Raw genomic sequence first — 21,010 nt, forward strand, 5'->3', positions numbered from 1 at the left:
GGGTAAGGGATTGATCCAATATGCCGAGGGAAGGTTTGCGAAGAAATTTTATGTTTCCTTGTATTTTGTAGTATTTTCAAAAAACAATATAGCCTACAGTATTTTAATTTGACATATTAGTGGCTGTTGTATTTGTTTATTTTGATACACATACAATTAAGGTATTTGATAATTTATTTTAAAATACATTTCAATGTAGTTTTGCCCATCCCTGTCTATAGACTTTATTTCTGGTGAACACAAAAGAAGATATTCTGAACAGTGTTGGAAACCGGTAACCACTGAGAACTAAATAGGAAAAACAAATACTAAGGATGTCAATGGTTACTGGTTTTCAATAGTGTTCAATATATCTTCTATGTTCAAAAGAAAAATGAACTCAAACAGGGTTGTGACAAATAAAGAGTAAATAAATTATGACACTGTGTTTTTAAACATATTTTGCTGTGTAAATCATTTCGTCCATGCTGCTGTCATATGCTAAGCCACGAGAGAGTGATGAAACCATATTCATTTGCCTGTGGACACAATACAAGGTCACGTGACCCACAGGAGCGCGCAACCGGCGTGCTGGCAGTGCACGCGCCCGGGAATAGTAAACGACCCTCCCGCGCGAGCGAGCCATCATCACTGGCTCGAGGCTCACACGGGCGACACTCTCTTTTACAAAAGGGCGAATTTGTTTATTATTCCCCGGCTGTGAATATCAACTTCTCGGGCTTCATTTGTTGAAGAAACGACAGTTGAGCTGAATATACCGTTGGCGTTTTCGGGTGATGAATTGAGAAGAAAAGCTGAACTCTTTTTGACCATTTACCCTGCCCAGTGCGGTACATGTATGCAGCTGAGAAAGAGCAACTATTCCAGGACGATGTTATGGATAAATGCACGCGACTTAACGCCAAGCTGTGGATATGGCAGTGGATAGTTTGAATGGACGTTGTCAGACATACAGCTAATGCTTTTATATCGTATTCGCATACAATTGTTTTCATCCTAAATGCGATTTTAATTGCTTATGACAGCATGCATCAGGTATTACAGTGATGCAACAGCATTTATTACATGTTAACAAGTTGTTCGAGCGCTGTTGGATCTTAAACTGTTGCATTGAGGGCTGACAGAAGAATAGGATCCCTTTGTCGGCGATCGTTGGGAATCTAGGAAGAGGAGGAACGACAATTTGGGTGTCCTGAAACAAACGACAATCCAGATATACAACCATGGCAAATGACTCAATCCAAGTAAGTTTGCTGCTAGTTACAGATTAAACCATGCTAGTTAGTTCCCAAAACATCCCACGTGATTTTTCTTCTAATATAATGTGGATGTGGAGGGCAGACGATTGAGTAGCTTAAAGGGATAGTTCACCCAAAAATCTGAAAATTGTACTTCATTTACTCATCCTTGATTTTACTCCAAACTAAACTAGTTTAAGGTGTTTATTAAGGAAAAACAAATATTATGGAAGACAAAATGATACAGATTTACTACAACTTATATATAGATTTTTTCTTATATACTTATGTTAGGAATGCTCCCAATCAGGATTTTTGCAGCCGATTTCGAGTACCAATTCCTTGTCATGGTGATCGGCCGATACAGAGTACTGATTCTGATGCTTCAAGTTTTTTAATGCATAACGCTTATTGTTACTCTAAGCATGAGACTTAAGTGCCTTAGCTAATAGAATAAATGAAAGATGTTGCATATAATCTCTTAAACATGTCTCTTATAACCATTTTGTGTGGACATGTAATGATCAGAAGCAGCTTTATAGAAAATAATAGATAAAACAGATAAAAAATAGTAAGAAAAATCCCAAAGCAATTTGGAAACATTGCAAATGATGAAAGGATCATGTGTCAGTGAAGTTTAGAGCACATATTTGATGCATAAGAAGTTAAAATGCACCTATTAATCCATTACTTCTTATTGAAAGGAAATCGGCCTATAAGCCACATTTATTTACATGTTTACTACAATAAGCTGTATTAATACATTTTCAAAATAAAATTATGTAATTTTTTTCCTCATATTTCCAGCTAGCTTTTAATGAACTTGCAATATTGTAACAAACACTTTTGATCGGTTCATGAGATCGGCCAGATTAGCGAGAACCGATCGAGTAATGAAATGTGATTATCGGCTGATACCGATCTCTGGCTGATCAATGGGAGCATCCCTAACTTATATATATATATATAATCAGAACACAAACATTCAAACTGATTAAAAAACAATTATAGGGTGAGGAAATAATGACAGAATTTATTTTTGGGTGAACTGTCCCTTTAAGACCCAGAGGATGCATTCCCTTATACTTAACAAGCTCGTATGCATGGGAGAATTACTGAGTTTATCTTTGAAATGATGCATTCCCTCATTCACTCTTCATCTAATAGAGTCAGTTCTCTTCTATTATGATGTGAATGGATATTTCTGGTGGCTAAACACAGCCTACATGTTTTGGTTGTACACTACATGAACTCATCTGGAAAGCCTTGTTGAACACCAGTTTGTCCAGACACTTATAGTAGTGGTGGTTTGTCAAGAATTTGCTCAAATGATATCTTAATGAATGGAAGCATAAGTGCAATGAAGACAGATAGGTAACATTCACCCTTTTATGACTTCTGGAAAATATTTAATGGGTTTTTCTATTTATGGTAAATCAAATATAAGCCAGAACACTTGTGTTATGTAAGACGAGCAATGTGAGCACATATGCTGACCAGATTCTTTAGGGAAAATGTCAAAAAGCAGTTGAAAACGAATGTTTAGCCAGATGCTTTTTGAATGAGTAATGTGTGATATATCTGCCAGGATGACTGATCCAAAAATATGTTTCAGTTTCAGCAGATTTAGCAAATTACCAACTCATTAACAAGAATTATTTAAAGGGCACCTATTTCACAACACACACACACACACACACACACACACAAAATAAACCTAATTTAACGTCCTCCTTTATAATTGTACTGACATGCAGCTATGGTGATAAAGACGGTAAAATCGCTGCATTCATTACAAACATGCACTGTTTTAAAAAGGTTTTAAACTTGAAAAACTTGACCATGATAGATGATGATCACAGAACGCTGAACAGATCTTTTAGTCCCAGATGCAATTGCGCACGTCCTGTCTTGTTGATATGATTATACGCGTTACTATTAGACATATTAATACGCAGCTCTCATTCAATTCGGTGGGCAGGAAAACTGCACTCCTATGTCACTTTGCGGTCGGCCTCATAATGAGAGCGATTTGGATCCTGTTTTAACGTCAGAAAATTTAAAAAAGGAGACTGATCAGGGTTCAACGCTAAGGACATTTTCTACTGGCCCGACTGGACCAGCAGTTCAGATTTTTACTGGCCCTGCCAAAATTTTCACTGGCCCCACCAAAATAAATAAATTAAAAATAAATAAATAAATAAATAATAGCTATTTTTTTAGCCACATATTTTAAATAATGTGTCAAAATGTATATTTTTAAATTGTTAAAATATTTAGCAGTAAAATACAGCAGTATAGAAAATGTGTAGGTATTTTATTGCTAAACAAAAAGTGGCTGACTTAAAGTGATGGAAAACTATGCAAAACATCACTTCATTTTTTTCGTTGTGTTGTACCCATGTAAATATCTTTTTCCACAACGTTGGAAACAGACGTTTTCTTTTAGCCTCATCATTTGATGTTGTCGTCTCTTCACTGTTCTGGTTTTTACCAGGTTGTGGAAAAAAATAACGTGCTCACAACAACCAATCAGATAAAAGGAACCAAAAAGCAATATGGGGTTTACGACTTTACAGAAAACGTAGCATTCTGAGACTTAAAAGCACAAATTGTTTCTCGGTTCTAAGACCGTATTTGCACACAATTGACATAGTAGCAGGCAAATTAAAATTTGATGACAAGGCCGCACTGGCCTGATCGAGCCAGTAACGATTCTCTACTGTTCGGAACATCTCTCATGCTGGCCCCGGGCCATCGGGCAGTCCTTATTGTTGAGCCCTGCTTATTGTCTTGATATCACCCCAATATGACTGTAGACACAATATACCGACACACAGTTCTGTCCAAACAGCTTACAAAAGATGATTTTCATCATAGGTGCCCTTTAAATAAATAACTGACAATCAACTAATTAAAATTTTTGACTGACCAAAATAGTGTCTAACCATTTGATTAATCATGATTAATCGACTATTATTAGATGATTAAATAGATTTTTTTAGACCATAGTGCTTTCCCCACTTTTTGTATATTTCATTTTATACAAGATGGACTTGCCGAATGCGATGACTTCTTATAAATAGTGACCAAATACAAACAGACAACATGGAAATGACTCAGATTCTCCCAGTGAAATATCTAACAGTGTGGTCAACCTTACACAGACACACATGTGTCCAGATTTAGAATGACTAAGCAAGAACAGTCATCAGGAATGTGATTATGTCAGGGACTGAATGACAACAGCTGATTCACATAATGAGCATCATTTTTTTGTTTTGTTTTGTTCTGTTTAGAGCTCCGCCAAGATCCAAATTCATAGATGCAGTGATCTTATCTTTCTTATCCTCACAGCAGGAGATTGTATGCACAGATGCATCTCACAACCTCCTCGCTGACTTAATCTAACAGTTTATTTGCTCACTAGATTACTAGTTCACAGATGGAGCTGACAGAACCTAATGTTATGTGCTAGGCTAGCACGTTCTGCAAAGGCTTATCCCTGTGAACTCAAATGTCCTGTTGTGTATTTGTACGTTTTATTAAGTAAGTTCCCCGGCCCGCTACGCATTAGGCCAGCTTAATGGGGTTTGAAGAGTAGGCCAATTCCCTGTTTCCTGTCCTGTCTTCAATTTACGGGCTTTTAACACAATCGCATATTGTTTTTGTCAATACGTACCAGCAGCAAATCAATGCTCTGTGTGGGTTTATGGAATTAGGTACACCTTTTACCTGTTTGGCTTCATTTAGTGTCTTTTTGGCAGTTCATTTGATCTACTAAGCAGTTTAAAATCAAATGGACATACCTGTTTAAATAGTAATTCACCTAGAAATCTAAATTGGTGGTTAAATTTTAAAAACAACACAGGTTCATTGTGAAAATGTACCCAGTATACATTTCTGGAGAGTGAAAATTAAGGCTTAAGGTTTACTTCTGCGTCAAGTGAACGGTATGACCCACGGTGCATGCCCTGGACAATGCCGTGCATTTATACTTCTGTGTGCTGTTTGTGTTGCTCTGCAATAACACTTCCAAAACACTAGCTGGCAGTAGGTTTTTATGTTCCTCTGTGCCGAGTTTCTTCGCTGGCTTTTTATAATTTGAAGACTACCTTAATATGCAAGTGGCTCAAACTCGCTCGTTTTGGGGCAGGAATCAGTGGACATACAACATCTTTAATCATAAGGAAAACACAAAACAACAGTTTCCATTTAGAGCTCCTTCATGGGACTCAACTCTTGTAAACAGTTTTGTTTTGCGTCAGTTTTGCGTGGCTCTCACCCCTGCCCACACTCGTCAGCGCTACCAAGCCGACAAATCAAAAAGCTTGCGCTACGCGTCGTTGCGACGTGTAGTTAATTTTTTTGAGAGATGTGCATCAGCTGAGGGCTTTGGTGCAGCATACGCATGCTCTTGACGAAGTAGTGTAAATCGGCCTTTAGGTAGCCAGAACTACGACAGCTTCTGTTTCTTTTTGCGCTACCAGCTGACTGCTTACCTCTGTGTGAGCGGCTTTTCTGCTTTTACTAGTTTGCCCAGTAACTCGCCATGTACATTGGCGGACTTGAGAAACAGAGAGGAGTTGACCGCGACGATGAGGTTTGAGTCTGACGAAAAATGGTTCCAGAAAGCAGGTAAGACAAAAACAAAAGCCAACAAATAAATTAAACAATACATAACAGGGTGAGAACTTTGTAAGATCTGAAAACTGATTGCCTTTGAAAACACTGTTGGTTTGGTTTAGGAAAGGGGGTTGGGGTGGTCAATCCGTGCTTTTGAAAACACTCAGTTGGCTTTAGGGAAAGGTAGGGGGTTCGGCCCATCAGTCAGTTGACATCGGACTCTGGTGGATTTACGTGAGAACAGCAGGTACGAATGACACTTGCGAGAGAAAGTTGAGATCTGAAAAGCATACACAGTGACCTCTGGTGGATTCGCGAAAGCAAAAACTGCAAAAAAGTACCTCCTGGGACATATTTTGCGATCTCCAGAAATGTATACAGGGGTACGTATCAATAATAAGCCTGTGTTGCTTAACAAAAATGTTGCAGTGAGCAGTTCTTAAAGTAACCACTGTTTTCTCAGTGTAGAGCATTTTAAAATCAAGTGAATCTTTTTTGCTGTCCATGAAAATTGCCATAAATGCCAGTAAAGAACTTTCATTTTCTAGAGTGTGGTAAGAAAGAAGATGCTTCTAATGTAAACCTTGCTTTTTATACTACAGTTTAACATTTATCTGCCAGTTGTGTTCTACTTTTCGGTGTCTCTTTGGTTGTCTTTAGGCCAGAAGTTATTACTGATGTCTGATTGGCTGTAGTGTGTGGGGCTGATGGTGCAGTTTTTGGAGGGGATCAGGAGGGCATGAGACTAATGCTCAGGCATAATGGAGTCCATTGTGTTACCACAGCTCCAGATCGTATTCACATTGACTTCATGTTGGGCTCTACAGCCGCACCCTCAGCCTATTTACTGACCTCTAGAAGTTTGGTGTGTGTGTGTGTGTGTGTGTGTGTGTGCTGGTGACTTGTCATGTTTGTGCTGACCTCATGGGGCAGCTTTAAGTCATTGTTTATTCTCAAATTGGGCTAACTTGTATTCATCAGGTAATTTCTGTAAATATCTCCCAAAACAATTACTGAGGTGTAACATATGCTTGTTTTTGATTTATTAAGTTATAATAGGCCTGGTTTCTTTGTGGTATTAAAGTGCATTTTCAGTCATCACAAGTGTTCCTTCAAGACACATATCAGTTTATACCAGGGATTAACATTATTTAATTTATGTTCAAACTAGATTGCGCCCGCTCTTTTTTTTTTCCAGGTCATTGCACCTTTGCGGTGTCCTGTGTAATTGCAGATGATCGCATTCAAGTCACTTTTAAAAGATGATGTAAGCAGGTCATCAAAAAAAAATCGGATACAATCACAAAATCGGAATTGACCATCAAGATCTGCAGTGTAAATGAAGCCTTAGTGCGTTTTTGTCATTAAACTAATGAGGTTTAATACTTTAATACAAGTTCAGAAACTCAATCCCTTCCCTCACCACAGTGTAAAACAGCTGCATTTTCTCATGACCTCATAAAGCCGAACTCTGGCCATGTGTTCCGTAGCCTTGTTCCAATCCAGCTCCTCCCCTTTGTGACATCATCATGATGAGTTCTGCTCATTATCCAGCGTTCTGAAGCATTAGAGCAGCTTGCGTAACTGTTCCATTACTAAAACCACACTTCCATTATTTCAGTGCCTTGGGCCAGTCCTCCATACATTGATGTAAAGCACTCAATTACTCTGTAAAGCCCTTCTTTTTCCCTTTTCGCTTGATATCATTTATAATTGCTTGATTTGTTAATCCGGAAAGTAGAAATGCCACTAATGCGCACATTAAACTTTGTTCCATGCATGTTAAATTAACGCGCTATCATTACGTTAATCTCACGATTTTAATAAAGCACTTAAAAACCGCAGTCTCCTGGTTCCATACAGGAATTTCAAAGCGTCTCTCCCCATGAAATCATTTATTTGGAAGCCATCCTGTTAATACATCCCAAAGCAATGAATATTTAATGCCGTGAAAGCCAGCATACTCTGCAGAAAGAAACATCACATCCACACTGGCCTGTTGCTCTTTGTCTGAGAGAGCATGCAACAGTTCGGGTGTTGTAAACTGATCCGCAGGGTGTAGTAGCGGCTGTAATCTTTCTCTGTCTGCTTCTATCTCTCTCTCTCTTCCCCCCCTTCCTCTTTGTGAAACACCAGCTGCTCCGCTTCTCCCCCTCCTTCGCTCCAAAATTCCCCTTTCTGTCTGCCTTTATCAGACCGGTCAGCTCTCCCAGTCACTCCCCCGGTTCTCTTTAGATTTTCAGACTCGGTTTAGGATTCAGGCATCTCTCTTTGGAGATCGGATTGCTTTGAGAGAATAAGCAGAATTTGAGACTGAATTAGAGGGGTTTTCCCTCTATTGCGCATCCCTGAAAATGATCATCTCTGTAGATTTTCTGAATCATTTGCAGATAATAGTGGCACTCTCTGTGTTTTGTTCAGCTAATTAACTATTTGATGATTGATGGTGTAGTTTTGGAATAGGAGTTTTCCATTAAATATTTATTTAACTTTTTTTTTCAAATGAAAATAGTGAAATTTTCCAGCTTCAAAACAACAAGATTTAATTTAAGTGAATTAAATGATCGAGCACAAATAATGACTACACTCAGTGTGCGAATTATACATTGACAATCAGCGGGGTCAACTTTTTCGGTAGTTGTTTGTAGGGGTGTCACGATTTAAATTTTTAATCGAAATCGATCGAAATTTATGCTCCATTTCGATTATCGAATTAAAAAATAGAATCGTCGATGGTTCCACGCCCCCATGTCACGTCAGCTTGGCTTGCCAAGCGGGAAAAAAACAGGCTTGTTGAAGTGCTTGTTAAACTGCAGAAGCAGGAGACCCGTCGACAGAACTTAAACCCTCTCCTCTTTCAATGAAGTCGCCGATGTGTAAGCATTTTGGATTTCCAGTGAGTTATGTTGACAACGTTCGCGTTGTCGACAAAAAAAAAAACACAGTTTTGCAAGCTCTGCTATGTACGTATTACGTACGGTTCGTCTGATAGACAACACCGGCATCGCGATCCTCCGCTCGCCCCCGTTGCAAATCCGCTAGCGAAAAGTACACACTCAGGCCCTGTTTACACTGTCTTTGTTTTTAAATGGTATTTTAGAACGACAACGATTTGACATCCACAGTGGCGTGTAGCATTTCTGAGCAGCTCTCCTTCCTCTCTACCTCTGAAAATGCACATCACGTGACCACACAGACACATACACAGCCATGCGCTCGAGAGAGCAGTTCCAGGCAGTCAGAGGACTGCTTCAATCTTTCACTCACTTGTACTTAGTCATTTTAGCGAACACCTCAGATAGTGTTGGGTGGTTCCTGTTGGTTGTGCGTCTTTTTTTACCGACGCCATTATAACGACACAGATCACTGCCGATTCACGAGTCCCGCAGAAAAAGTGATTGACAGGTGGTAATTATGTGTGTATCTTGCCTTTATTCATTTACTGTATGATTTGTTTATGGGTAAAACAAAGACCATCCAGGTCAGGTAGTTTAAACGGTAGGCTACAAATAATTAATTGGTCATTAATTAATTAATTATTCATAATCGAAAATCGAATCGAATCGTGCCTTTAGAATCGAAAATGTAATCGAATCGAGGATTTGGAGGATCGTGACACCCTTAGTAGTTTGGTAATACATGCTTCAGTAAATCAAATGTATTGTATTTAAATTACATCGAATTTATTAATAAAATGTATAAGTTTTTTGTGTTTTGAGGGATCTTCAGTGACTATTTTAGAGGTTACTGTAGGTCAAGCTATACAAATTATGTGTCAGATTTTTTTTTAAGGCTACATGCAGATATTCACACCTATTACACAAAAAACGGGTTTTGTGAATATTTAAGATGTCTATCGGTGCTCTAGAACTGCCAGTTTCAGATTGTTGAATGATATTTTTCATAGCATTGACTGGCGCAATTATGCATTCAGAATGGTATAACCATTATAGGGGGGGTCAAATGTATATTTGTATTATACATTTTTAATTACTAATATTTAAGATACAGATCAGAGATAGCTATATCTTTCTTTTAAAGGGCAGACCCCCCATACATCTTATTTTGATGTTCTTCAGGGGGGACCAAGCGTTAATTAGGGGGGTCAATCAACCCCCAGATCCCACTTTAATTCGCACCCTGCACTTTCAGAAGTAAGGGTACAAAATTGCTCTAATAATAAACTTACAAAATAACTACTAACCTCTCAACAAGCCAAATTTTCTTAAAGAGACAGCAATAACAACACCTGAATGATGATGTTGCCACTCTGCATGATCCTTATTCTAAATCTCATTTAGCGTCTTAAACATTTAGTTATGCAAAGATTTATTTATGTTTTTAATGATTAAAATTATATTCAATTATAAGATTAATTATTAATATTTTTTGAGGAAAGATTTAAATCAAAAACATGAAAAAAATCAAATATTAAAATATTTTTAATTAATAAATAAAAAATTATACATTTTCAAATTATGTATTTTAGTAATAATGATTAATATTAATACATTTAAATTAGTGTTATATAGCGTCTTGATCTTATCATGAGCTAAGTGGTACAATTTTGTACCTATAGGGGAACAAAATATATAATTGTACTTTTAAAGGTCCAAAATTGGTCCCTTAGGGTGCAATTTTGTACCAAAATGTGCTATAAAGATACAAAAAAATATACACACACACACACACACACACACACACACACACACACACACAAATATTGTTTATATATTTAATTGAACAATATACATACATCATATATATATGTCTATATGTATGTGTATATCATTAAAATGTTATGCTTTTAAATATATGCTACGATTGTATATCATGTATTAATATGACAATTATTTGGCTATAATGTAGCTCATGGCAGCTAGAAAGTCTCATTTGCTTTCAAGACTATCACAAATCATTCTCACTATTTAGATAAAAGCTCATCTGCGTTAGCCAGCATTTTAAGAACACTGGTTTAAACACCTTTGCAGTCCATGATACCATTATAAACAAGTATAAACTATAGTGAAAATGCTGCATTAGTCATTAATCTAGTAACTGTTCTGTAAACTGGCCTAAAATGCATCCTTGATCTTCAAGCCATCCACTGTTGATTAAAGTCTATCCTAGTAGGCAGCCAGTGGTTGGTCTTTTGCCTAGAATTGAATTTAAAGGCAGCAGAATAGATCTACACACAATGAACACTCTTTCTCAGTTTATCATTCATTCAATGTGCAGCATGCGAGACCAATGATATTAATTTTTTTAAATAAGTAACAAGCAAAGTAATGCATTACTTTTAAAAATTAAGTAATAATATTTGAGTTAATTAAAAAAAAATTGTTAAATTAATTAGCTTTTAAAAAATATATAGCTAAATTGAAATGAACGTAGTCACATTCACTCAATGACTTTATAAGGCATGTATAGTATAAACATCAGGTAGTTCTCTGAAGACAACATTATCCTATATTATTATTTTGCAAGTGTTTTTTAAAGGTAAATGAAGCTGTAGGTTATACCAACATAGGCTCATTCTGAAAACGTAGCCCTATGTAGATTTCTGGAGATCGCAAATTATGTATCCAGGGATATGTATCGCTGCAATTCTTCTTTAAAAAGAATGGTTGTATGATGCTGCTTTTTTCACGCTTACCAGCTAACAGTTTACCTCCATATAGACGGCTTTCCCGCTGTTACCAGTTTGTCCAGTAGCTCGCTGTGTACATCGACTGACTTGAGATGCAGAAAGGAATTGACCATGACGAAATCTGAAAACGTGGTTAAAAAATCAGGTGAGGGTGTTTCTTTTTCTGGATTGCTTTTAAAACTGTCGGTTGGGTTTAGGGAAGTGGGTGGGCAGGCCAGTCGGTGCTTTTGAAAACACCTTTGGCAAGGTTTTGGAAAGGAAGAGGGTGGGTCAGTCAGTCGGTCAATCAGTCGACAGCGGCCTCTGGTAGATTTACGTGAGAACAGCAGGTGCGAATGACACTCAATAAGCGTACACAGTGGCCTCCGGTGGATTCTTGCAAACAAAAATTTGCTAAAAAACATAGCTCCTGGGACGTATTTGGTGCTCTCCAGAAATGTATTCAGGGGAACGTTTAAAAAAAAAAAAACACCCGCAAGTTATGAAAGAGATTAAGCCTCAGCCAGGTGATAAAAAGTAAGGCTAAAGTAACTCAGAAGTAATGCAATAGATTACTTATCATAAAAAGTCAGTAAGTTACATAGCTAGATACTTTTTTAGAGAGTAACTCAATATTGTAATGCATTACTTTCAAAAGTAACTTTCCTCAACACTGTGGAAGACCATGTTTTAGCAACAAGGTCAAATTTAGGTCCTTGCCTTTCCCTAGGGACCCTTTGTAATGAATACTGAGCTGGTTATTTATTTGTCATACAAACATTTTATGTTTACATAAAGTCATTTTCTTGACTTTTTTGATTGAATGTAAAAGTGAAAGATCAGAAATGTTTTTTTTTAATGAATAATTTGATTAATTTAATAGTATATGCTCAAAAAGCTTGGTTTCTTCTTTGTCAAATTAGAAAGGAGGATGTGCACATGTCTTCCTGTGTTTGTGTACATATGCATGTGTGTGTTTGAGAAAAAGTGAACTTGTCTCAGCCCAGTTCCCTGACTCTGGGTGGGTCAGCTGTTTTACAGAGTACTTAATACCATCAAGAGTATATAATACCATATCAGTATGAGACACACTTGCAGCTACTCTTTCAACTGTCCCATCATTTATCCAGAATGAGATAACCTTTAAACGAGATGATAAACCACAGCTGTAAGTGATCCACTCCAGGAAGAGATGGCCTGATTTCCCCATTTACACACACACGCTCACGCACACGTGTGCGCTAAGGTGAGATGATTTAAATGATCCAAATGCAGCAGAATGAGCATGACAAATAAGCCTTTGTTTAGCTGCTCATATTCCTCATTCAGCAACAGGATGAAACGGTTTGCACAGGGGAAGCTTATTTCAAGCGTATATCATATGCAAATACATTCACACATTCAGCACATTTCAAACTTGACAGTTTATATTTCTGTTTCTGATTATATTTAGATATTTGTCAGACGAGCTTACAGTTGATAGAATTGACCAGCTCTGGCAAGTTAACGCACCAAGTGTGAGCTATTGGGAGTGGTCGCAGACAGGTGTTTGCACACATGTTACCAGGACAACTGCTGCCTTGGCAACCATGATTAGTGATGTCACAGGATACTGTCTCACAGGAGGGTGGAAGAACAGTCACAAAGCCCTTTAATTAGCTTGCTTCTGTAATTAGGGACATCTAGGTGCCACATATTTCATTAGCAGTTGCTGAAGTCTAAGATTTTGAAACTTTTGTTGGACGAAAGGTAGAGGCAAACTTTAAAGTATTCAGATGTATTAATCATTCAAGCGTTTGTTTTGGTTTTTTTCGGTAATTATGATTTTAAAGCTTTGGGCTTGTAAATGTCGTCTATGCCACATGCAACTGCTTTCAAGTAATTTTAAGGTATTTTAGAATATTGAGAAATACAAATATGCCCTTTCAAAACATGATTTCAATAAATTAATGGGACAACATGTATGTAAATATTTGGTAAAAAGGCAAAATTTTTATAAAAAAAAATGCAAAATATAGTTTTATGGCTGTGGATTGTTCTCCTTTTCCCTGCAGTAAAAGTCTTATTTGTATTATTTCGGCTAGAATAAAAGCAATTCTGAATGTTTTAAAATACATTTTAAGGTCAAAATTATTAGCCTCTTTAAGCAATATTTTTTTTACGATAGTCTACAGAACAAACCATCGTTACACAATGATTTGCCAAATTATCTTAACCTGCCTAGTTAACCTAATTAAGCCTTTAAATGTCACTTTAAGCTAAATTCTAGTATCTTGAAAAATATCTAGTAAAATATTATATACTGTCATCATGGCAAAGATAAACAGGGTGTCCACAGGGTCTTAAAATGTCCTAAATCTCAAAAACCAATTTGTGAGCCTTATAAAGTCTTAAATCTACTGAAATATTGTGTTGTAAGTCTGAAATCTTTTTTAACAGGTCTTAATTTTCCTTTGTCCATGTATAGTTAACCAATCTGGCCAACACCCATACAATCGCCAGCATTCCATCTCAATAAAACCTTAAACTTTTTATTTAAAAATGTAGTTTTTAACACTATTTACCATAATAGTTTAATTATTTTCCTTACAATAACATCTGTTTAAAAGTTCTTCATGTATTCACTGCTGGAGAAGCTGAAGTGGACAGACTGTTGTGTATATGTTTAGCCGGCAACTAGCTCTCTGCAACTCTCACATGGTCGCTTACTGAAGCTAAGCAGGGCTGCGCCCGGTCAGTACCTGGATGGGAGACCACATGGGAAAGCTAGGTTGCTGCAGGAAATGGTGTTAGTGAGACCAGTAGGGTGTGCCCAACCTGTGGACTGTGTTGTCTTTCGGATAAGACAAATTTGCCCACTGGTCTGGCCATCATGGCCTCCTAACCATCCGCATATCATAATTGGCTTCATCACTCTATCTCCTCTCCACCTATCAGCTGGAGTGTGCTGTGCGGTGTGGTGCAAAATGGCTGCTGTTGCGTCATCCAGGTGAATGAATGAACTGAACGTGGGAATGTGCGCAGCTTCACGGCAGCTTTATGGCTGGCGTACGCACATTTTTTGTGTGTGTCTGTTTTATTTTCATTGACGACTCCTAGAGGCAGTTGTGTTAAATTCCTCTCTACGAAGTGTCTGAGCCTTGCAATGGCAGCTGTATGAGACGGGTTCATCTAGCAGGTATATAAGGTTTTCATACCATACATTTGACCAGCTAAACATTACAGCACAATTTGCCGCGGTCGCCTGTTTTCCCAATGTAATCTGAGCGATCTACTGCACGCACATTGCTATAAAGACACTATCTGAAGATGAATTTGCATGCGTGAATCAGAAACATTTCCATTTAATAAATGTGCAAATAAAACTGATGCACAAACTTATTAATGATTCCTACTTGTCTTTCTCGTGATAAATAGTTGGCAAAATCTGATATGTAGCGGGGGGAAAAAAGAGGAAAGAGTTCATCAGACGCTGGATTCGAACCGAGTTCATGCTCGAACGTGTCAAAACATGTTGATTAGCGTCTTACGATCTGCGCCACTGAGACTGTTAAAGGTACTGCAACATTTTACACCTATAAACCACACTATTTCTTTTTTAATTCACTCAGTGCGATTTTCAGACCCAACTGTGTTAACCGCATCAGCTAAACTCTCCCATTCTATTTTCTTTTGTTGTTTATTCCGGAGAACAAACTTGCCAATAACACCGCTTTTCTCCGGTCTACCTCCGAAAGCAGCACAACCAATTCACATTCTGTTCAAAGTTTCTCTTTTTGCCTGCTTTTGCCATTGCTTTTTCGTTGGGTTTTGCCAAAGTAGAGTCATTAGCATATTCATATGGGGGAGGAGGCAGGGAGGGGTTTTGTGCTCGTGCATGTTGTGCTCAGTTTCATATTCATTCGGATGTACAAAAGAATATGCGTGAAATTCGGCGTACGCAGTGTTTCATACATCTGAATATTTTTCTGCGTACGCACATTTACAGCTTTGTGCGTACGCAATGTTTTAGTATGATTTCCACGCAAGTCTTCGTACATGAGGCCCCTGGTCTTTCTGTCTGTGTGCACGCGTGCATAATTGTTTCTACTTTACAATAAATGTTCTCAACTCACAGCAATACAATTTTACAATGAGTACAATTGTTTGTATTCAATACTCTATTATTATTGTTAGAATTTTCCAATTTCCATATTTGCAATGACTGTATTTTGGCATTTTGTTTTGCATTCCATTTAGAATCCAACTTGGAAATCAATGTTTTCTTTATTGGCATTGATTGTTTTGAAATTCAAATGGCTTTAACATGCCTTTGTTTTAATTTCTTAAATAAATATGGCTTTCAAGCCAGGATCATGATGGTTTTTTGCGGGTATGTTTTTTACATGAAGAAATCTGTGTTACAAGTTAAACACAAATTCTTATTAACAATTATATTTTGAATTTAAAAAGTTTTTGTCTTGCATTTACATAAATTTTACATTTGAATAGCCAAAATTACAAGTTTTAGTCTATCAAATGTGATTATTAAAAATCGTGATTAATTAAAAAAAAAGTGTGATTAATTAGTTTATTTTTTTTAATCGATTGACAGCACTAATATATATATATATATATATATATATATATATATATATATATATATATATATATATATATATACACATACATACAGGGGGGCTAATTATTCTGACTTCCACTGTATATAAATATCATAAATCAGTAATGTTTGTCACAATATGCTAGGAAAAACAACTAAATAATATTTATGTCTACAGATAAGGTAGTCGCCTATACTGAATGCATGGAAGCATAACTCAAGCAGCAGATCTCTAGCATTAAAATAACACCTTGTTCAATGTATGATCAATTGATGCTGGATTTAAAATTTGCACTTTTTTGTATGCAGGGTAGACATACTTCAGCTCTTGCAACGTGAGTCACTGTCATGTCCAGTGTAGACACAATGGAAGACTGTCTACCACTGTGTGGCTCTCCGTTGTCCTTTTGTTGTAATAGGTAATAGGACCACGCTTTATCCACCGCCGTCTCAAACATTTGAAAACAGCAGTACAGTGTGACATTTGCTGACTGAGTCAAGCCAGAAGGGTCATGTAAGTGTTTCACCCTGTGATAGAAGATTTGCTCAAACTGTGAAGAAGAAAATCGCCCTGTTACATCATCTTTAAGTCAGACTCAGCCCAGATCTTGGCCCATGATAGTGGGCCAGCCAAAAAGGACAAATGAGACGCACCTGGTGCATGTTTTTACCATTTCTGTGAACTTCAGTGTGTCCAAACATACTTCCTGTACATGTACATTATGTGAAAAACAGCCTTCAATAAACAGTAGGAGAGGATTCCCAAATTACACACTACTCCAGACGAGATCCAACGGACGCAATACTATCCCTATGAGGTTATGTTAGAGAGTTTATGAATGGGAGTGAAGCGATGCAATAAACGCGGGGTAGGCCATGTGATCATGACAACAATGGCGGATGTAGTATATCCGAATTCCATTCATACTATCCACATTCATTCTATATAGAACAATGGTGTCAAACTTTCTGGAGACCCACAACCCCCTCCAACTGATCCCTGCTTTACCCTTTACAGCGTTATTATTAATTTTTTATTATATTATATAATAATAAAAATATATATATATATATATATATATATATATATATATATATATATATATATATATATATATATATATATATATATATAAAATATATATATATATATATATATATATATATTTTTTTTTTTATTATAATATAATATAATAAAAATAATAATAACGCTGTAAAGGGTTAAGCAGGGATCAGTTGGAGGAAAACTATATATATATATATATATATATATATATATATATATATATATATATATATATATATATATATATATATATATATATAGGGTTATTATATTTATTAATTTTTTTCTCATAAGGAGCTGATCCCCCCCTAAAATGAAAATCCTATAATCCCCCCTGCTGTATTGTAAATAAATCATATGAACATTTTAAAATTAATATTATTATATCACAGATAGTATTAGTGAAATTAATTTTAAAAAACTGAATAAATATCAGTTTAAACACATTTACACAAGTATATACACTCAATGATGGGCTAGAAACCTGTGTGCACAGATTCCGTGTGGGCCTACCTATAAACAAGGTACCAGCATAAAATCACACTTAATAAATGTTTGAATCATTATTGACCTCCACCCTCCCTCATTTCATTGTTTTGGTGTCAATATTGCACAACCATAATTCCAGCAATATTGCTCCTTTTATCTATTCCATTATCATAATAGATGTGGTCTGAATTTACTTAAATTCACCATGATTTTTTAAAAATAATATGCTTATCTGTTATCATTGAGGTCATTGTCCTTGGTGTGAACTAGGCATGGGACGATAACCATTTTCAAGGTATACTGTGGTTTGGAAAAGTCCGAATTTTAAAACCGCTAAAATTTTCTGTAATACCGTTCCAAAGGTGTGTGTACGATTTTAATATTTACATTTTTTTAGGACAAAAGTATCTCCAGCAGAAAAAAATATTCAAAGATGGTGTTTTTTAAATTGTAAAGAAATCTGTGTTTTTGAAACTAATGAAAACAGCAGAAGTCAATGATTAATTTGTATTATGTAGCCTGACATGTTTACTGCTCCAAAATATTACAAATTATCAAAAAATAAAATCTTGTTTTCAAATGGGGAAAAAGGTTATGTTTTTTTACCCAGACTTTAAATAAGAATATATTTTACAGCAGTAATCACAATAAAGTGATACAGTGAAACTGTAATATTTTTATCCAAGGTTATCACATCGTCAAAATCTTATGCCGGCCCATGCCTAGTGTGAATCGGTGATTTGAGTTTGATAAAATTATGATTTTTTTTGAAGACTATCACTTTAAGACACTGTTTTATTTGGGCTTTACATTCATTCATTTGTTCATTTATTCATTTATCTGTCAGGAGTCGCCACGGTGGAATGAACCGTCAACTATTCCAGTACTAGGAAACACTCATACACTCTCACATTCACACTCATACACTATGGCCAATGTAGTTTATTTAAATCACCTAAAGTGTATGTCTTTGGACTGTGGGGGAAATGGAGCACCTGAAGGAAACCCACATGAACACAGAGAGAACATGCAAACTCCACACAGAAACACCAACTGGCCCAGTTGGGACTTGATCCAGCGATCTGCTTACTGTGAGGCGATAGTGCTAACCACTGAGCCACTTTGCCCAGCTTAACATGTTTAAAAATAATATGAATTCGAACATATAGTAACATATACTGCATATACTTATTATTTAAGAACTAATTGAAAAAAAAGTTTGTGCTTTCATTTCTTTTTTTTCTTCTATTTATGCTTATTATTATTTCAATAATTGGTTGGTTGTGCAAAAAAAACCCACTGAATTGTGCACAGCAGAACTGTCACCTCTCACCCACTGACCCCGTCCTGATCTTCCACTAAGTCTTTTTCCCAATTCCTTGCAGTTCGCGAAGACCCAACAAGTTACGATGCCCCTGATCTCACACCCATTTCCTGGACACTTCATTTTCTCTGACTTCCTTCTCAATGTTTTTGTCAAATAAAAGCTTCTCAGATGGCAGCAACCGGCAGCGCGCCTATATATCGACTGCAAGATAATCAGTTTAGGAAGCTATTATCTAAAGCATTTGTTTAAAATGATAGTTCAAATACAGTTATAAGAGTATTAAAGCGCGTAATCCACTACGACACAATGATAACTCAGTCTAGTGAGCTTGAGTGAGTACAATAGAGATTTTAAGGAGGCTTTTTCATCACGATGCCACAATGAAACTATTCATCTCAACTCGGTGTGCACTCACACACACTATTCATCTCAACCCATAATGAACACGCTGAAAACCCATGGCAAAATGCACAATGACCTCCTAAGGAACTCTTTGCCTCCGCATATGTGCAGACACACACACACATATGCAAAATGATATGAATGAAAAAGCCATTAGCTAGGAAATAATCAGTCAGAGATATCACAGTATGTCTGTGGTGTCAGAATGTGATCTTGCTCTTTAATCTCCATAGGTCTGGATGTATCTAGATACAGTTCAGTGTATGTGGGCGTCAGTCTCTATTCATCAGTTTGACACTAAACACTAGCGCTCACCACAGGAGAATGTCAAGAATGCTCCAGATGTGTCGGTGTGTGTTTACGTGTATATGTAGTAAAAAGACCGTCTGCCAGCTTTTCAGTGGAAATTTGCCTTTGTTTATTTTATCCCGCCATTTCATTTTTTTCGGAGGTCACTAAGGTCAAACAATCTACCTTTTTTACTGTTATCACACACACCTTTTCTTCCATCCTGTTTACTTCTTAAAGGACCATGAAACCCCCTCTTTCAGCAGAGTGTTTTCACATCTCTACTTTGGAAAAAGTCTGAAAAGTGGGCGTGTCCAGCTCTGTTTAGGGGGGAGTGTGGGAGGAACTAAAGAGGCATGTGTGGGAGTGTCTATTTGGGCACCCGCTGAGTTTCAGAGTCAAAACACACACACACACACACACACACACACACACACACACACACACAGGGAAGAAAGTGACTGTTTACATGGACATCTGTAGTCAAATTATTTGCTAAATTATTAAATGGTGGACTTTGACTGCAGTTTGGCTCTTTCATTCAGGGAATTCATTCATGTCCCTCGCGACAAACGAGGAGCTGCTCTAAGCGTGTATTTTTCATGCAATGTTTGATACCGCACGGCGAAGGAGAGAAAAAAAACCTCCGCATTTCCCGGAAACTTAGATGCTCTCGGCAGGTAGCGTCAGAAAGCCACGTGTGTTATTCCGGTCACAAAATGCGGTGAAAATCCTACACGAGGTTAAAGTTTGGTTGCGGTGCTAACATGTTTACACTTGGTGCAACAGTTAGTTCGATACGAACAAACAAAGACAGACAAACAACAAAGAGCACTGGTCGCTCACTTACCAAATCTGTAGACAGGACAATCACCAGCAACTAGAGCCGCGTCTTTATTAAGAGGAGACTACAAGCGAATCCGGATCTCAGCGTTTACAGATGAGAACAGCTCTCAGGTAAACAATGTGCTTTCTTAGACACGTAAGTTATTGTTGTCGTGCGTCGCGTACACTGTTAAACCACACGTGACTCCAGCTGCGCTCTCACAGAGAGAAAATGAAAACAAAACTTAACTGCAGCAAACTATAAAAGCAACACTTCACGCTAGTTTTGCCAATACAACGTGGCGTCTCTGTCGTCTAAACACTGTGACAGTAATGAATATTAATGAAGTTGCACAAAAGAGCGCGCTGATTGGTTTGAACCAAGCCTTACTCATGCATTAATGCAGCAAACTCTGAGATGTAATAAGACACACTCTGGCACAGAAGTCCAGTCTGCACCCTGGAATACACGCTATTATCTCATGGCCGTGACGCAGCTTCAAAAATTAGTTTCAAACCG

General features: G+C 37.1%; 1 protein-coding gene across 4 annotated transcripts in view; it reads left to right on the top strand.

Moving 5' to 3' along the window:
* Positions 1-626: 626 nt before the first annotated feature.
* pkn1a (protein kinase N1a) overlaps positions 627-21,010 on the top strand; it is an 82,014-nt gene continuing 61,630 nt past the window's right edge. For all 4 annotated transcript variants that reach the window (XR_015476934.1, XR_015476933.1, XR_015476932.1 and 1 more), the window contains exon 1: positions 627-1,244. Coding sequence is in view for 1 of the 4 variants with exons in the window: in XM_087237666.1 (XP_087093792.1) it covers positions 1,224-1,244 (21 nt within the window). In the remaining 3 variants the exon portion in view is untranslated. The remainder of the gene's footprint in view (positions 1,245-21,010) is intronic.

This window comes from Danio rerio, chromosome 1 (genome assembly GCF_052040795.2).
Source record: "Danio rerio strain M-AB ecotype USA chromosome 1, GRCz13ab, whole genome shotgun sequence".
Classification (NCBI taxonomy): Eukaryota; Metazoa; Chordata; class Actinopteri; order Cypriniformes; family Danionidae; genus Danio; species Danio rerio.